Raw genomic sequence first — 18,197 nt, 5'->3', positions numbered from 1 at the left:
ATGTAGGTGTTCCTGTTAAATGCAGGTGGCCTTTAAAGGGTTCTTTTCAACTCACACAATTCTACGATTCTATGAAACTGCTTGGCTGAACCACACAACGCCGAATGGGTGGTGACAGGAGGACACAACTGACAAGTGGCTGTCCTGTGAGATAAGAAGCCATGTGGACACCAACTGTGCTGCTGTAGTTATGTCAGCAGTGCTGGCAGGATACTTGAAAAACCTACAGGAGAATTTACTGTGTGGGAACACCATGATGTTTCCGTCCTGCAGCTTTTCAACACGTAACAGGACCAGCACCTAGCTGCTGAACATGGCCATTAAGTCATGCTCACGAGCACGCGTCTACAAAATATCATAAATGCTAATTTGCCTAAAGTATGACTTGAAAGAACTGACTGCTGTCGGTGACTCGTCTGTCATCCAAATTGTTATTTAATCGTCTGGTAAAAGAGAGAGCAAATTTCCAGTGAGTTATTCTCAGTACAGAAAGGAGGTCTTTGAAAGCTGTTCGAAAGGATTTGGTCAGGAAGGACACTGTGTTTCTAGGCTAATCTGAGGTTTTCTTTGGAAGTTCCTGATTAGTCTGTGAGAAGAGGAAATGAGCACTAGTGCGGCTGAGATGCTGCCAATGAAGAGACTGAATTCCCTGTATGTAAGATATGAGCCCAGCTGATCCCTAGGCAGATGGCTGCTGTTGTGAGCTCCGAGCAAGGTCTGCAGCCAACGTGGTGTTGCTTTTATTCTGATTCTGGGCTAGAATAACCCACCATAGCAGGCCCTGGGGTGCACTCTGGTGTCTCCATATGGGAGCTGTGTCTTCCACAGAGTAATAACTTGCATCTGTCTTGGCTGGGAGCAAGCTGTACACCAAATGTAGCTCTAACACACAGGTTCAAGAAGAGAAAGTCTACATCTTCCTCTTCCCGTTTGCTCTTTACACCGACACTTCTCCCCTTTTGAAATAGGAATGGGAAACAAATGAGTTCTGTTGCTCATTGTGTTGATTTTGTAAGTGAGGTGGCATTTTGCTGCGTGGCATTGCTTGTTGGTTTCTGTCCTGCTGTGCTGAAGAACACCAATTAAGCTTTGCCTCCTGTTCCAGGAGAGCTGCATTTAATCACAGTTACTCATTGCTCACATCACCCATTTGGGCCGTGGCTTTCAAGAGTTGAGAGGCTGAGAAAAGTTCCTTATTTTAAGACTCTTTTTCTGTCATTTCTGCTACTTCTTTTTTCCTCCAAAATAGAATCTCTCCTTCATTTTTACTTGCTAAGATATATAAAGCTATCAGAAAAAAAACCCACCAAACTGTATTTGTGATTGTGTGTCCAGAGCTCCAAGTGGACCAAGCCATAGTCATGTGCAAATATCCTGCTCATCTTAAAGAAAAATTATTGTTTTGAGAGTTGTGCTTACGTTCTCCCAAAACACGATGTGTCAAGTAAAGCTATAGACACTGCCAAGCTTATATTTCATGGAGCTTTGGGCTTAAAATGTATATCCTCATTATTTTTTTATGAAAGGAATTTTTCATCAGGCTTTAGCATGTGTATGTTCACATTTTGAGTTAAACTGTAACTTTTCATCCTGTAAATCTCTAATGAAAAGCCTTCCGCCCATTCCCTAAGGGAGCATGATCTTCCAGATCGGAATGATGTATAGCAAAAATCACCGTTTGGGCTAAGAAACACACATAGTAAAGTATAGGAGAGACAAATCTGATATTATGGTATTATGTTGCAGTCTGTACCTCTGCAAGCATTAATTCTACCCTCTGCCCTCCACAACAGCAGAAGCTCATCACAGTGCTGGGAGAAGTAGGGTACCTCCAGATGGTCAGCCAGGGCAGTCCAGTGGTGTTCATGTATGCACTTTTCCCAAAGAAGGTCTGTGGTTTCACACCTGCGAATGGGAGATGAGGACCTGAGCACAGGCCAACCACATGCAAAGTCCTCGGGCGGAGGTGCTGGGGCAGTGGTCAGGCCATGCAGTGGCTCTTGGTGATCCTCCGGAGAGCGTGGTTGGGCTGCAGTCACACACACAGGTATGCACATGGTGGATTAGGCCGAGCCGGATGCCAGGATGTTGGTTGAGTTCATGACATTTTTTCCTTTGATACCATAGCAACCACTGCAAAACAAATACTGGAATTAGAATTGAAATGCATTTCTTCTAATAAACACCTCTCTCTTTTCCCAGACTTAAGCCAGAAGTCATTTAAAAGGAAAAGATCCATCATAAATTGGGCTTTCTGGCGTGGTCCAGGCACCCACTTGGATAATGCGCCCCTCTCCTCGACATCGGCTGCCCCTGGGAAGCTCTTTGGCCTGCTGCTAACAGCCATCTGCGAGGACGACAACCTGCCCAAGCCTCTCCTGGTGAGTCCAGGCACAGGGCTGGCTCTTACAGCAGTGGAATTTCTTTGTGCAGCCAATGAGAACACGGGGATGCTGTGGAAATGGGACGCTGCAATTACTCAAGCAGAGAAAACAGCAGGAAACCTCATTTATGGTTCCCAACAAAAACTTTGGTTTTTAACATATGCTGTGGTGAGGCCTGGTTAATGCCAGACAGCTTGAGAAGCATGTGACTGCTCTGGGCTGTTGCTTCTCTGTAGCCCATGTTGTAAGGCTGGTTCCCAAGTCCTCACTTATGCAGTGCAAATAAACACCGTATTCATGCATACTTTTCAAATTACTCCTAAGGTTTCTGTAGAATCCCCAGCCCCTAGCAGGTGATATCTGCTGTCCAGCATAGGCAGCCCATACTTGCACAGAAATGCTACCTGCCCTCAAACCATTTTAGAGCCTTTCTTGGAGACACCCTAGGGCAGACAAGCACTCTGAGTCCTCATTTTTTCTCAGGAGGAGTGGTGAGGCAGTGGCACAGGCTGCCTGGGGAGATGGTGCAGTCTGGAGGGGTTCAAGAGATGTGGAGATGTGGCACTGAGGGACGTGGTTAGTGGTATGGCAGTGATGGGCTGATGTTTGGATTGAATGATATTAGTCTTTTACAACCCTAATGATTCTATGGTTCTACGATTTTGGATCAAGAAGGTGTCCTTAGAACTGCCCTGTTGTTGGTACAGCAATTGAAATGTTTGCCAAAGGGAGGGAGCAGTTCCCACCATGAACGGTGCAGGATTGGGCCCTTTGTTTCAGCAGACTGACTGCCAGCTGGAACAAAGTGAAATCAATGGGGTTACATCAGTTTACAGTAACAGATGTGTTTGTCTCCAAAGCTTGTGCTTGATGTGCTGCTTTATCATTTCCTGAGCAGTGAATCACACCAGGACTTCTCAGGTCTTTTGAGAGCGTGGGTTTGGTATTTTCTTTTGAGGGGGCAGTGTAAATTTTTATCATAGTTTAAATAAGCCCTTTAGAGATGAACCCTGTGAGGACCTGGTCTCTCTCTTTCTCTCCCTTTGACAGGGGAGCCAAAGCTGCATTTTGGAAATTTCTGCAAAACATAACAATTAAGAATATTTCATCTGAAGAAAGTGCAGAGTTACTTAGTGTAGAATCAGAGCTTGGTAGACTTTGTGGTTTGAATCTTAGAACGCTGTGTTTATGCCACAAAATATAACTGGCTTTTGATTTCATGCAGCATCTCTGGAGAATGGAAAATTGCATCTGAGATACTGTGTGGGATTTATCTGCAAGAAAAGGAAGATATTAGGAATGAATGCTGCAGGCGTGTTTGATATCTTTGCTGCAAAGCTCCAAACTTGCTTTCACAGCTGAATGGCTCTCTGTTAGCTATTGCCTCACTGAATTATCTTACACCATTAGCTCCCTTTGTGTAATCTGTTGGATTTACTACATTTTTTCCAACTTTGATCTTGTGGCTGTTTTATTCCAAAAATAATTTAAAGGTGTTTATGCAGTGAGACTGGTGTTTTGTCAGCAGAGCTGTAAATCCCTGTAAAATAAATGTAAATGGTGACATGAGTCCTGCTGCCTGGAGAGGTGCTCCTGTTGCACACACATCACTTTCCACTTCTACAGGAGTGAGAAAGAAACATTAAGAAAGTAAAGATTAAAAGATTACAAATACAGCTTCCATTAGTGATATCTGTATTAATGTGTGCCAGGGCCAGACTCTGAAAGAAGCCAGAAGCCTCTGCTTAGTCATTACTGCTAGAGTGACTTGGTTTTGTGATGTCAGGCTCTCTCCTCGTGTACCTTTTCTCCTCATTCCTTTTGATAACCCAGTCCTCAGACCAGCATGTGTTTTCACATAGAGAGACTGCACGTGTTTTCTCTCAGAAGAGATAAACGTGACAACTCCCACATTGCTTAGAATTGTAGAACCACAGAATCATTAAGGTTGGAAAAGACCACTGAAATCATCCGGTCTGACTGTCAACCCATCCCCACCATGCCCACTAAGCACATCACTCAGTGCCACATCCACACGTTTCTGGAACTCCTCCAGGGACGGTGCCTTCACCACCTCCCTGGGCAGCCTGTGCCACTGCCTCACCACTCTTCCTGAGAAGAACTTTTTCCTAACATCCCAACTGCAAGTCCTCCTGTGCAACTTGAAGCCATTACCTCTCTTTCTCAGAGCAAATCTTTGGAGAGGTGATCATGGGCACATCAGAGAGACAGCCCAAAGGAGTCAGCAGCAGAGTCCAGCCTTGCAGCTGGTCTAACCAGCAGTCCTGAGCTGCTTGCAGAGTGCTGTTGTGCTCCCAAGTCCAAGAAGGGGCAAAATCCAGCTCTGATCTGGTGGAGACTTGCGAGTACATATAAACAATCACTTTCCAAGCAGATGAAATCTCCTTTTCTACAGACATCAGGGTGTCAGTTGGAACAGAAATCTTCATCTCTGATCAGTGATGAGATTGAAAGTGCTGGTGAGCAGGAAGGGTTTTTTATCTTCCTGCAGAGAATAAAATGCAGAGCTCTGCATTAGGTAGACAGTAGCCTTCTCCCATGCCATGGTGTTTAATGTTTATCTGTGTCAATGACTTGGCTAAAAGTTGCCCAGGTGCTGGAGGAGATTGTGCACGAGGTCAGTGCTCAGCAGTGGCTGCACTGTGCTTCTGAAGGGATGTTTACCAAAATCAGCACCCCCGGCCATAGCTTTGCTGTGCAAATTGTCTGGAGGTGAGCCCTGACCTGTGTGTAAGCTTTCTGAGGACTCACAGGTTTTTGCCTGTGACCAAAGCGGTAAAACCACATTTCAGTGGTAAAACATATTTCTGAGAAACCCTCTCTGCCTTTTAATTTTGTTTAGGACATGCTTTCTCTCTTGTACCAAGAAGGCCCTTCCACTGAGGGTATTTTCAGACGCTCTGGGAGTGCAAAAACCTGCAAAGAGCTCAAGGAGAAGCTTGATTCAGGCGCTGAAGTGGACCTAGCGTGCGAATCCATATTTGTGACAGCATCTTTGTTTAAGGTACGTGAAGAATGTTCCTTTCTCCCTTATCAGTTGAGAGCAGCGCAGATCTTAGGCACAAACAAGTGGGGTTTTTCGCCATGGGTGGAGAGGCCTTGGTAGGCTGAATTAAGAAGAGTGGACTGATATATTCACATAATTCTCTTAGCCTTACCTGAAAGTCAGTTAAATGCCAAAAAGGCAGATTTGCAGTCTTGTTTCTTTACTCAGACCATTGCTAGTGTATAGTGTTGCCCAAAAAATCTCAGTTCATTTTGTCATGGATTATCTCCTAAAAACTTCTATGTTAAAAGCAATGTTGTTTGTGCAAAAAGCATCACAAGCCTTCAGTAAAATATCAGCTACAAGGAGCATATCTGTCTTCACATTTTATTATAGTATGTCCATTTGTGAGTGGTTTTTAGCTTAAAAGAAATAACAGTCTTTATTCTTAAGCAAACACTGCTTTGGACAAAAAAAAAAAAAAAAAAAAAGGCATAACAGAAGTATAACAAAACAAGCATTTCTCTTACTGTCACATGAGAGGTTTTCATGGCTAAGATACCATTGCATTGCTGCTGGTGGTTTAGGATGGGCATTTTAAAGAGGCTGGGGGACAGCATCACATTAAGAGCGAATGTGTTATTTGTGCAAACCATAGCTTCATTTGGGATGGGATTTGGGAAGCTGGGATTTGGGATTTAGGAAGCAGGAATTTGGGTTTCTTCCCAAGCTGCAGCAGTTTATCTGCCACTATTTGAGGAGACAGGAGCTGGAAGACTAACCCTGACCAGGGTAAATACTCCTTTACCACAGAGGACTGAGCCCAGAGGAAGGTAGGCAGGGAGTGCTTACGGTCTGGTGGTGTTGAAAGAAGTTGTCAGCTGAGGGGAACAAACAGGGGCTATGGATGAATTCAAGTGATAAGTAAATGCAGATATACAATATCAAAATAACTGGACCCACTGCAGGGTTTTTTTCAGTTCATCAACAGCACATGAAGCATCCAGATACCTCTGTTGATAAGAAAGAGTGAGGACAGGTCAGGAAAAAAATCCATTTTAGCATAATCCAAAGTGCTTCTTTATCTGAGGTGGTTTTCTGCTGGTTTTGGTTGCTGTGTGGATCAAGATGCTTGTCAGTCAGTGCTATCCCACTGAATCATCCTCTTGTATCTGCATTGCTTCTTCCTATTTCCTCCCCCCCTCTGGAACAGCTGTTCACATTTTATTCTTCTTTTCTCTGGATAAGGATTTCCTTCGCAACATCCCAGGCAGCATTTTGACATCCCAGCTTTGTGATAAGTGGGTCTCTGTGATGGATCATGGAAATAACGAAGAGAAGATAAAAAGCATCCAAAGGTAGAGTTACTTATATTCTGTATTCTCCTCCTGTTAAATGATATCCCGGAATGCAGAATCCCAAACATTCCACTCAAAACCTGCAATTAAAAAATCCACAAATCTAAATAAATGCTAAAATACAGAGCATTTAAACTTACATATGTATTTAAGGAAGAGCCTATATGGGGCAAATTTCTGACTCTCTTTTGTCATACATTTCTGCCTTTTGTGGATACTGACAAATAATTGAAACATGCCTTCATGGGAAACATTTATAATATTTATAAACTTGCTGTCCAAGACCTGGATTTCTGCCTCATACCAAAGCCAGAGTTATCCACAGGGAAAATGGAGGGGGAAGAGGAGCAAAAATCAGTTCCTCATATTTTCCCCCACGTTCAACTCTAATGTTAGTGACTGTTTTGAAGATGGAATTGTAAATGAAACACTGGAGCTCAGTGACAAGGGAAGCCTCCACACTGCAGATGATACCAAGCAGAAAGGGGGCAAAGTTTATGTTATGGGGAACAGAGCTTTGTACACCAGTGAACCTGGTGCATATTCACATACATACATACCTATGGCAACTGGATGGCGGGTAGTGACAACTGAACTGTGAAGTGAACAGTGAACTGTCAAGCAACTAAGGTGAAATACAGAGTTATCTTCAAGGTTTTTACTTTTTCTAGTCAGTAATTTGAAGAATAACATTTGTACATGCTTTCAGGTTAATAGAGCAACTCCCTAGAGCCAATGTTGTTCTCCTACGTTACATCTTTGGAGTGCTACATGGTATAGAAATGCGATCTGAAGAGAACCAGATGAATGCATTTAATCTTGCCATCTGCATTGCGCCCAGCCTGCTCTGGCCTCCTGCTTCCTCAACTCCTGATATAGAAAGTGAATTCACAAGAAAGGTAGGAGACACCACAACGTAGCAAACACAGATAACCATATTCCTGTACAAACAGTCCATTGGTTACAAAGGTGAGAATAGGTGGTACCTCTTCAGATCGGTTCTCATCCTCTTATCAGCACCCCAGAAACATTCATAAATCCATTATTATTATCTGCCTGAGAAAAGGGGAGAGACATCATAAAGAAATACACAGTGCATTAGCAGAGGACTTCTGTCATCAAAAAGATCCCCAGTTGTCCTTAAACAGAGTAAAAATGAAAAAGATATATGCAGGAAGACTACCAGTATGTGGACCCCAGTCAAGGGTCAAAGGAATGTAGATGGGAGAGAGGACTGCAGAAGGTGTCAGGCAAGGAGATAATGGGATGAATGCCATCTACCAGCTACTCTTATGCTGAAGAAGGTGGAATTTGGTGTGATGTGGGAAACACTTGGTAAAAACAACTCTAGCAATAAGATATAACAGACAAGGCAGGGTCATGTTCAGGAGATGTCACTTTGCTCTCCCTGTCTCTCCCTCATCACCTTGGAGGCCCTGGCTCAGCACATCTGAGAGAGCTCAGGGATGGCTCATGGCAAGAACTCAGGGCTGGGCTGCCAAGGGATGGTCTGTCAAGGTCTTCTGAGGTGAGCCTCTCCATTTAGACTATTTTAAACACTTCATGGATGAGTAGCTTGCTTGTGTTCCTCCTCTGTAAGATGAATTTGCCCTGAATGTAATAATGCAGGATGTGACAGGACATCTCTCCTCTGTTGCTTTGTTGCAGATTTCCAGTCTGGTGCAGTTCCTCACTGAGAATTGCTGCAAGATTTTTGGAGAGGAGATTAACTCTCTCTTTGGAGAAATCCTGATGACATGCAAGAGAGAAAGTGGCTCAGGTAATGAAGTTTTGATCCTGTTAGCCAACCAGACAAAGATCAATCATAGTCCATGGAAGAAGGCTGTTCCGTCTTCACGTGGTGTTCCTATATACTGCTGTTGTCTTTTCCTTTCCCAAAGTATTGGTGATAGTGATCCAACTTACCACAGAACTAAACCACACCACAAACAGCTTTCCCTAAGAATTCCTTGCTCCTATTCCATTCATTTGAGCCACTGTGTTGAAAAAAGGGGAAGGAGAATTGAGGGGGAGGTGGGGGGAGAAGGAAAGAAAGAAGGAGGCAGGGAGACAGTGAAAAGATTTCATCTCAGATATTGAATTTGCATCCTTCACAGTGTCTTCTCAGTACATCAGAAAGTCAGTACATCAGTACATCAACAAGTTATCATACAGTTCTCACTCCATTATATTAGGGCTGAAAGCATTGTTTATTATCAAAAAAGAGAGCTCTCCAGATGTTTAATGGAACAGACATATTTTACTTCTAGCACAGAAAAGTCATAGAAGCGGGGACTGAAAATGTCCAGCAGGGTAATTGGCTGATATGCAGCATGTTCCAGAATATCATTCTTTTTCTCACTTTACCTCTCAGATCATTGAGGCTCAGGTCTCTCCTTAAATGATTTGCAAAGCTGCATTTCTGCAAAATAGATTTTGGTACAACAGGCCTACACTGAAAGTGGTAATGGCACTTGTCCTGGCATGCCAGTCTGATTCTGTTGATATCCAAAAATCCTCATGCACGACCTCCAGTGGAATTTGATGAAATTTGACCTGTCCTCCTACCCAAAAAAAGAACCATGAACTTGGGTCATCAATATGCCCTTTTTGCTAAGAAGACTGATGATGATCTTGGCTTCATTAGGCAAAGTATCACCAACAGGCAAAGGGAGGTGATCTTTCCCCTCTAATCAGCACCATTGAGACCACATCTGGAGTGCTGGGTCCATTTCCAGCCCTTCCAGTACCTGAGAATCATGGGCTCAGTGCAACAGAAGGACAACAAGATGATGCAGGGTCTGGAGGATCTCTCCTGTAAGGAGAGGCTGAGAGAGCTGGGACTGCTCAGCCTGGAGAAGGGGAGGCCCAGGGGGATCCCATCAGTGTCCAAAGAAAACTGAAGGGAGGGTGCAAAGAGGACTGAGCCAGGCTCTGTTCAGTACCAAGACAAAGAGGCAGTGGACACAAACTGAAGCACAGGGGGTTCTCTTTGAGCACCAGCTGATGGAGTGATGGAGCACTGGCACAGGCTGCCCAAGGGCTGTGGGGTCTCCTCCTTGGAGATCTTCCAAAGCTGCCTGGACATGGCCCTGGGCTCCCTGCTCTGGGTGTCCCTGCTGGACAAGGGCAGCCGGTGGACCCAGAACTCCCTACCGGCCTCAGCCATCCTGTGATGCTGTGCTGTGAGTTGTCAGATCCATGGTAGGTTAATGTGTCTGAGGAGGTTTTCCAGCAGGCACTGGGGCATAGTAACTACCCATACCTGAACTCAGTCTGCTGCAAATGTGAGATAAGTCAGCTTAGCATAGCCTAGAGCAAAAGAGATTAATGTAATTCCAATTATCATGTCTACAGAACAGGGTACGTGTGTGCAGGGCTTAGTTGAATGAAGTATGTCCTGTTTTCTTCAGTTGTATAGAAGAGAGAATGTAAGGTTAAATGATGTTTTCACTGTTCGGTAACAAAAAGAAACATTCAATATTTTTCTGATTTAATATTCTACATATGAAGTATTGTTCAGAGCTGGATTTTTTTACTAGTGAAGTCTTCACATAAAAACAAAACAAAACAAAAACAAAAAACAACACCAAAACACAAAGAAATCGTATTTGTCCCATTACTCTGTGTTTCTTAGCTGACCTGCAACTTACCTCGAATTTCAAGGTTTTTTAGACAGTATTTTTTTCTGAAATTACTGATATTTCTGTTTTAAGAGACTTTAATAAATGGCAAATGTTCCTAAAATTAAGGGATACTTGCAAAAATAAATGCAGCTGCACGTAAGCAGGGTGGTTCAGTCGCTGACATGCTACCACCTGGTTTGTCCTTGCAGATGTGGCCTCCCTCCATCTGAACGACTCTTCCTATGACAGCCTGGAAAACGAGGCGAACGATGAAGCCGACTCCTCTTCCAGTGACTGGATCAAGAACCGAGATCAGGATAACAGGAGCAGGGAGTCCGTCTTCACCCTGAGTGACGGTGATTCAGAGCAGACTGAGGTGGATGAAATCCAAAATAAAACCAAATCGAAACAGTTGACAATTTCTGTTGATGTTCACCATAAGTTTTCATCGCAAGAAAATTCAGAGAAGGAGCCTCTCTGCTCTCTCTCCAGCGCGTTGGGCTTCACTTCCGCAACTACCTCAGGTGTCCTCAAAACCTTAAGGAGACACAGGCGCTCCTCAGAGCCTGCCATCGGTCTCCTCGCCCCTACTTTTGCCCACACTGGAGATGGTCACAAGAAGGCAGCGCGCAAAGCCAGCTGTGACGTTGTCCTCTCTTACGAAGATGAAGACTATCTCCATCAGCTTCGGTCATTGCAAGTGGAAGGACAAAAACTTATCAATCAGAGCTTGATCATAGGGATTAACGTTGGTAAAAGTGACAACACAAACCAAAATGTTGAAAAGAAGGACTTGTCCCATTGCCTTCTGCCTCCAACACCAGAAGGATTAAATATTTGCTCAGGATTTAGCTCTTCTAGCCTCTCTTCTCCAGGGACATCTCCGTCTCTGTCATCAATGAGCTCCCTGGACAGTGCTTTCTCTCAATTTTCAGATCAATCTGTGTTTACCCCAACTGAAACCTCCTCCCCTTTTGATATCAGCACTTTTCAGCCAGTAAAGAAACATGAAGAGACTGCTGCTGAGCCTCCTGATGACTATTTGGTTGCACCCAGTATGGTGCCCCCATCTCCACAGCCTACAGAGGCGCTGGCTGAGGGGAGCTTGCTGGAGCCCAACAGTAGGCTGGCACCTCTGAAACTTACTGAAGGAATCGACAGCTATCTGGTTAAGCCTGACATTCAGCCATTGCCTCTGAAAGTCGCAGGAAGAGACAGACTTCATGATCTGAGATCAAAGAGGAGGTCTAGGAAAGGATTGCAGCAATCCAAAGTTTGAAGAGACTGACCAAAGCTTTTTTTTTTTGCAGAGAAATCTTAACACTTAAAATAAACACCATAAAGAAAATGCCTTCGGTGTTAATGTGTGTTCATTTTAAGTTCAATATCCAGGCTGCTCAGATTCAATTGAGCAGTCCCTGAACTCACAGGTTTTCTTTTTCCAGGAAAACATTAACTACGTAAAGCTCCTACGTTAAGTTCCTACGTTAAGTTCCTACGTAAAGCTTTGCGAAAGAATGTTGTAAGAATAATCCCAATTGCTGAAAGCAAGCAAACAGAAACTCCTGAAAATCAGACAAGGTCCCAAGCTCTAAGTAAGAAAGCACCCTGCTCTCAGAGCCCCATGGGCAGCAGGGCGCCTGCTGGGACTCCTCGTGACCACTCGTGTGTTGAGCCTTGCCCATGTGAGTCTCAGTCGTGTGTGCTTTGACGTAGCGTGCAAAGTCAGTGTAGATCCCCTAACTGTGGTATTATACTACTGTTCTGAAACAGATAGGTATGACTTTCGTATGTCAAGGAATAAGTGTACTGTTTTCTGTGTGTTTCTGGGGTACGTTCGATAGGTGCAGTTATTTCTTTCATGCTGCAAGGGAAAGAGAAGAAATAAGCTCAGAAATATGTAAAGGTAAATGCTGAAGCTTGTAACTAACACCTCCCAACTCCGTGTGTTCAGTCATTTATTGTGCTTCGTTGGCTGTTCTGTTCATGTTTAAGTTGTGAATTGTTTCTTAACATCGCTGTAAATGGCATTATGTATTATTGCAAGCAGAACACATGTAATTTTATTATGCAGCACCTAAAACATCGTATAATATATTAAAAGTACTGCATTATCTAAATGCTTCGAGTTTGTATAATATATCCTGATAAATTTTGCTATTATATATGTTCTGAAAAAATGTGTATTTTTGTACTTGCAAAAACTGCTGCTAATTTTATGAGTTCTGTTTTGTTGTTACAGCACTGGTACTGATGTGTATGCATTCAATGCTATATATTAAATATTATTTGTTATGTCGTCCATTCAGTTTACATTCTTTGCAATGTTTTTAGGTGGTTATTTCTAGTTCTGCAAGCTATCGCCAAAGCGAAAGTCCCAGTGATGCTGCTGTTGATGTTGCCCAGGAAAGGACAGCAACATTTTTCCTCCTCTTTGGGTGGCATCAATCAAAGTGCATGCTGTCATGCTGTTAACTTTTGTCAGTTTTCATACGATTCAAACAAGAATTCCTACCCTTTCCTTCTTCTTCTGGAAAAAAAAAAGTGTTTTCTGCTAATGGGACACTCCTGCCAAGGTGCAGAGATACCTTCAGGTGATAGATATTAGGGCAGAGAGAAAGGAAGGAGAGGAGCAGTTATCTCCTATTTAACATCAGCAGGATTACGGAGGCAGGAAGGAGTGACAAGGTTAAAGAAAACGCATCTGGCCATGTGTGCATGCATGCAGCGCTTCTGAAATTGCGTACGTTCGTTCATTAGCTTTCCGTTCTCAAAAGCCCTCACCCATCCAGTTCATACTGGCCAATCCTGGAGTTTCAGATCTTATTCTGTTCAACTATGCTCTGGTGAAGCTACTTGTGCTCCCCAATTGCTCAGCACTCCTGAAAAAATGCAAACACTGCCCAGCGCTATAAGCCGTTTCCAGCTGTTATCAGTTAGGAAGATTGCTAGCTCTGTGTCAGGCAGAGTGGATGATGTCCAGTGGATTTGGGGTGGGTGTTAACAAAGTTAGATATAACCTTACCTAAAGATACAGAATCGAAGACTTGCTGGTTGGGTCTGTAATCCTGCACGTGGTTCTATCAGTGAACAGAGAGGTGTTTGTAGACAACCTCGTAATGCAATAAAATACCGTGCACTTGCTGCTATACCAGCATGTTTACGAGCTCAAATACTTCACTACAAATTCTCTTTTTCACATTTTTCATATTTAGCTATTCTAATAAAAATGCAGGATCTGGTCTGTAATAGTCACCTTCCAAAGGTAAAAACCCTTTGTGTGTATTTTGAGACCTGTCCTCTAACAGCTCTGCATGTGCACCTCCTTCAAAACAAAACAACAAAAAAAAGATGCTATTTTGAAATAAAACAGCTACTCTGCGTTTCTTTTCAAAATAGCAGAAAGCACACAGCCACACTGCCAAGATTACATCAAGGAGCAAATGCTGATTCATTGCAAGAATAATAAAGCTTTAGAAAAATCTCTAGTCTCTACAATATAAATGTTCTGTCCTAGAAATGGTATCTTCCAACAAGACATTTATCTCTGCTAGGCTGAAGTTAAAGTATATCCAAGAGTGCTTCAATGTGAAACAAATTATGTGTCTGCTTTTGAGCTGTAGCTAATGTTAGAGTGCTTTCAAATTTAAACATATGGTGAACAAGCTGGATGTAGACCCAGCACAATTTAATACACGCTTCTGTCTTGAAAGACATACACCCTGCTGCTGCACAGGGCTCATTCTGTGACAATCACTAAAATGAGCACTAATGGAGAAAATCACTGTCTGTGCTGCTCACTAAAGAAAATAAATGCTATTAAGTTCTAAAATAAATTGTACTGAGCCTTTTCACAGTGTTGGATGTGACCTTGAGGACTTCAGTATGTGATGACTCCAGGTGTGCTGCTGTTGGGGAGCCAACATCCATGTACCAGGGGCCTCTGTTGCTTTCCCCTGAGCATCCCAGGGCGCTGAGACAGGAAATAATATTTTAATAATCTGGGAAATACTAAAAGGGAAGTGACCTTCAGAGTGAAGCTGTCCTTTAGCCATGCTTCTGACCACCAGGCTTCTGCTAACACCTGTTGCTCCAACTTTTTCCTTGTTCTGGAAATGTACTTTTGCCCCGTACTTTTTGGATTTGATGGCCTACATTTTATTTCCAGCTTTGCTCCCAGTGTGCTCTGTGACATTTGGCACTTACCTGCCTCCTCTGTTCCCTGTTTCCATTTGTCTTACAATCACAGAACCATAATAAAATCTAGGTTGGAAAAGGTCTTCCAGATCACCAAGTCCAACCATCAGCCTGACCTACTCAGTCCCATCACTAAGCTGTGTCCCTTAGTGCCACAACCACTTCTCATAAATGCCTCCATGAATGGTGACTGCTCTGCACAGCCTATTCCAATGCTTTAGCTCTCCAAAAATGCTTTTACTCTCTCCAAGAAGAAAGTCTTTCTAGTGCTCAATCCAAACCTCCCATCACAGAATCACAGAATCACAGAATCACAGAATCACAGAATCACCTGGGTTGGAAGGGACCTCAAGGATCATGTAGTTCCAACCCCCCTGCCTAGCAGGGCCACCAAACATCCACATTCAGATCAGGTTGCCCAGGACCCCGTCCAACCTGGCCTTGAACACGTCCAAGGACGGGGCATCCACAACCTCCCTGGGCAGCCCGTTCCAGGGCCTAACTACTCTCCTTGTGAAGAACTTCCCCCTAACATCCAACCTAAATCTTTCCTCCTTCAACTTTGATCCATTTCCCCTAGTCCTGCTGTTGTCAGCCCTTCTGAAGAGTTTACTCCCCTCCTGGGTGTAGGTTCCCTTCAGGTATTGATAGGCTGCAATGAGGTCGCCCCGCAGCCTTCTCTTCTCCAGGCTGAACAAGCCCAACTCCCTCAGCCTGTCCTCATAGGGGAGGTGCTCCAGCCCCCTGATCATCTTAGTCGCCCTCCTCTGGACCCTTTCCAAGATCTCTATGTCTTTCTTGTACTGAGGGCTCCACACCTGGACACAGTACTCCAGGTGGGGCCTCACAAGAGCCGAGTAGAGAGGGACAATCACCTCCCTGTCCCTGCTGACCACCCCTCTCCTGATGGAGCCCAGGATCCCATTTGCCTTTCGAGCTGCCAGAGCGCACTGCTGGCTCATGTTCAGTCTCTCGTCCATCAGGACCCCGAGGTCCTTCTCTGCCGAGCTGCTCTCAAGAGCACCTTAAGAAGGACAGAGCAATATGTACACAAAGATGGTTGTTCTGTTTTCTGTCCTCTGAAGCCTGATTCTCATCCCTAAAAACATAGCAGCACAAGATTATTCAGGATGGAAGGGACCTCAGGATGTCTCTGGTCCAACCTCCTGACCTCTGGTCCAAACCCTCAAGGGGTTTGCAATTCTACATCGCCCGTGTCTGAAGGAAAGATAGTCATAAACCAGCTTCACTGCTATTCATCAGGACTGGGGGAATTTAGCAAAAGTTCACTGGCTTGGACACCTAAATCAAGCTTTTTGGAACAGACAGTCCTTCTGATTCTTAGAATCTAAAACATTCTTACAAAACCAGCAAAAGCTATGTCTTACACCCAGCCTTCAGGTTGTCTTTATATCAGGACTGTATGCCTAAGACATACATTTTCCTTCAGCATGTAACACGCGCATCCAGGACTCTGCACAGCACAGCACAGTAGGGAGATGACCTCAGTGACACTACTGAGTGGCCTGATGTGCTCACGAGGCCAGAGGAATCCCCTGGAGGAGGATCTAACTGGAGCACACTTGGGCCTTTCCCATGATGTCTGCTGGCTGATAGAGCCCTGAGTGAGTGCTCTGGGATCCCAGACAACTTCCTCTCCTTCACAGAAGGCTTCCCTTGCTCCCTGAGCTGACAACATCTCTGTATGGAGGCCACTGTGGGGATAAACTTCTTGACCCACCAGTGTCCACAAGGGAATGCAGTTGGTTAAAGGTGCTGAATATTTCTGTTAGGATGCGGCTGTCACACAGAGCCTAAAGGTTCTGGGCAGCACTTGTGCTTTATAAATAAGTACAATTCACTTCATAATGTTTTTTTCTTAACAGTAGGTTTGCTCCAGGCCTTATTTTGTCTGGATTTCTTAATGGCTTCTCTAGAAATGTCAGCAGTTCCTCGAGGACAAGCAGTCTGGTAGCTACTGCCAGCCACATTAAGTTGAATATTTCAGAATTTGGCCATTTGGTGACCCTATTGTAAGAGAGGTGTTTTCAATGCAGAAATTATTTCTTTGCACTTGATTCTCCTGTCACAAACTATTTCCGTCAAACTGCTGCAAATATGCTCTGTAAGGCAGCTGTAATTCTGATCTTACAGGGGAAGGAAGGCTCAACTCCTCATGCTTTTCCTCCTCGTTTGCTAAGGCAAGTGACTAACTGAAAATATTGCACTTGGACAAACCAACTTCACTGAAATACCCTTGAAGGCACTGACATGAGCTGTTCCTGTTGCAGAGCTGAGCGAGGCAGCTTGGCATGGCAGGAGGATGAAGGAAGGTAGTGGTTGGGTGCTTTGCTGGCACAGCTGCTATTAAAATGAATGTCTGACACCACTGTCCTGAAAACTAGAGTTTTTGACTCTGAGAGTACTAAGGTGAGCAGGCAGCCAAGGACGTCCAGGCCTCAGTGTCCTTTTCCAGCAGAAATGGGTCTCTGTGGATCAGAGCAGTGAAGGATGCACTTCATTGCTCATGCCCATCTGAGTACTTCTGTGGCACAGCTGTCTCCCTACTAAATATTTGCATAAATGTGCAGAGGGAAAACCAGGTCTGTAAATTTTTCTCTAATTATTTCTAAGATCTATGCAAACTCTGATGAATTTTCTTTGCCCACAAGAAATGGTTCCAAAGGTGAGCATCCAAATGATGTTATACTTCTCCGTAGAACCACCGAATCATTAAGGCTGGAAAAGGCCTCTAGGATTATCTGTCCAGCCATCATCCCATCCCTGACCACATCCCTCAGTGACACATCTCCACGTTCCTTGGGCACCTCGAAGAAAATGACTGCAGCACCTCCCCGAGCAGCCTGTGCCACTGCCTCACATCTCTTACTGAGTATAAATTTTTCCTAATATCCAACCTGAACCTCCGTGGTGCAACTTTAGGCCATTCCCTCTCGTCTTATCATAGTTATGTGCAAGAAGAGGTTGATCCCAACCTCACCACAACCTCCTTTCAGACAGAGAGCAGTAAGATCTTCCCTGAGCCTCCTCTTCTCCAGACTGAACAATCCCAGCTCCCTCAGCTGCTCCCCATAAGCCTTGTGCTCCAGACCCCTCACAGCTTCATTGCATTAAGGGTCTGCAAAGTGAACCTCAGCAGCACGCCTGGCCTTGGGATTGGCTTAAAGTATAAATAGTCCCAGGGAAGTGCAATAATGTCATCTATGTGCTTAAATTCCTCACTTGGCAAAAGCCCATGTGCCTATTTTCTAAATAAATTAGAAACCATACCAGATGTTCCTGCGTTCCTGGAAAAATTGCTCCCTATCAAGTTTCTGTTCTCAATTTTAATTTCTATTGCAGAGATCTATCTGTTTTACAAAATAGAGACTTAGCAAATATTTTTTCATTGTGGTAAGTACTAAGAAAAAGCACTCAGTACTTGTGTGTTCTGTCTAGATTTTAAAAATGAAGTTTGTTTTGTCCAACAAACCATTTGGCAAAGCCAAAGTGTGAATTTTTTGCATTTTTTTTACCTTGGGATATGAGTTTCCAGTATGCTTGTCTGATGTGCGTAAACTCGGCAGCACAATAATCAGTTTATCACACAGAGACTGGAGGCTCC

General features: G+C 44.0%; 1 protein-coding gene across 2 annotated transcripts in view; it reads left to right on the top strand.

Moving 5' to 3' along the window:
• Nucleotides 1-11,725, top strand: part of ARHGAP20 (Rho GTPase activating protein 20) — a 60,449-nt gene extending 48,724 nt beyond the window's left edge. For both annotated transcript variants that reach the window (XM_052671308.1, XM_052671306.1), the window contains 6 exons: nt 2,203-2,381; nt 5,248-5,409; nt 6,640-6,749; nt 7,459-7,648; nt 8,418-8,529; nt 10,585-11,725. In XM_052671308.1, coding sequence (XP_052527268.1) covers nt 2,203-2,381; nt 5,248-5,409; nt 6,640-6,749; nt 7,459-7,648; nt 8,418-8,529; nt 10,585-11,654 — 1,823 coding nt within the window. In that variant the 3' untranslated portion in view covers nt 11,655-11,725. The remainder of the gene's footprint in view (nt 1-2,202; nt 2,382-5,247; nt 5,410-6,639; nt 6,750-7,458; nt 7,649-8,417; nt 8,530-10,584) is intronic.
• Nucleotides 11,726-18,197: the final 6,472 nt, after the last annotated feature.

This window comes from Tympanuchus pallidicinctus, unplaced genomic scaffold (genome assembly GCF_026119805.1).
Source record: "Tympanuchus pallidicinctus isolate F22 unplaced genomic scaffold, pur_lepc_1.0 scaffold11, whole genome shotgun sequence".
NCBI classification, from domain to species: domain Eukaryota; kingdom Metazoa; phylum Chordata; class Aves; order Galliformes; family Phasianidae; genus Tympanuchus; species Tympanuchus pallidicinctus.
This window is presented reverse-complemented; position numbering and strand designations above follow the sequence as displayed.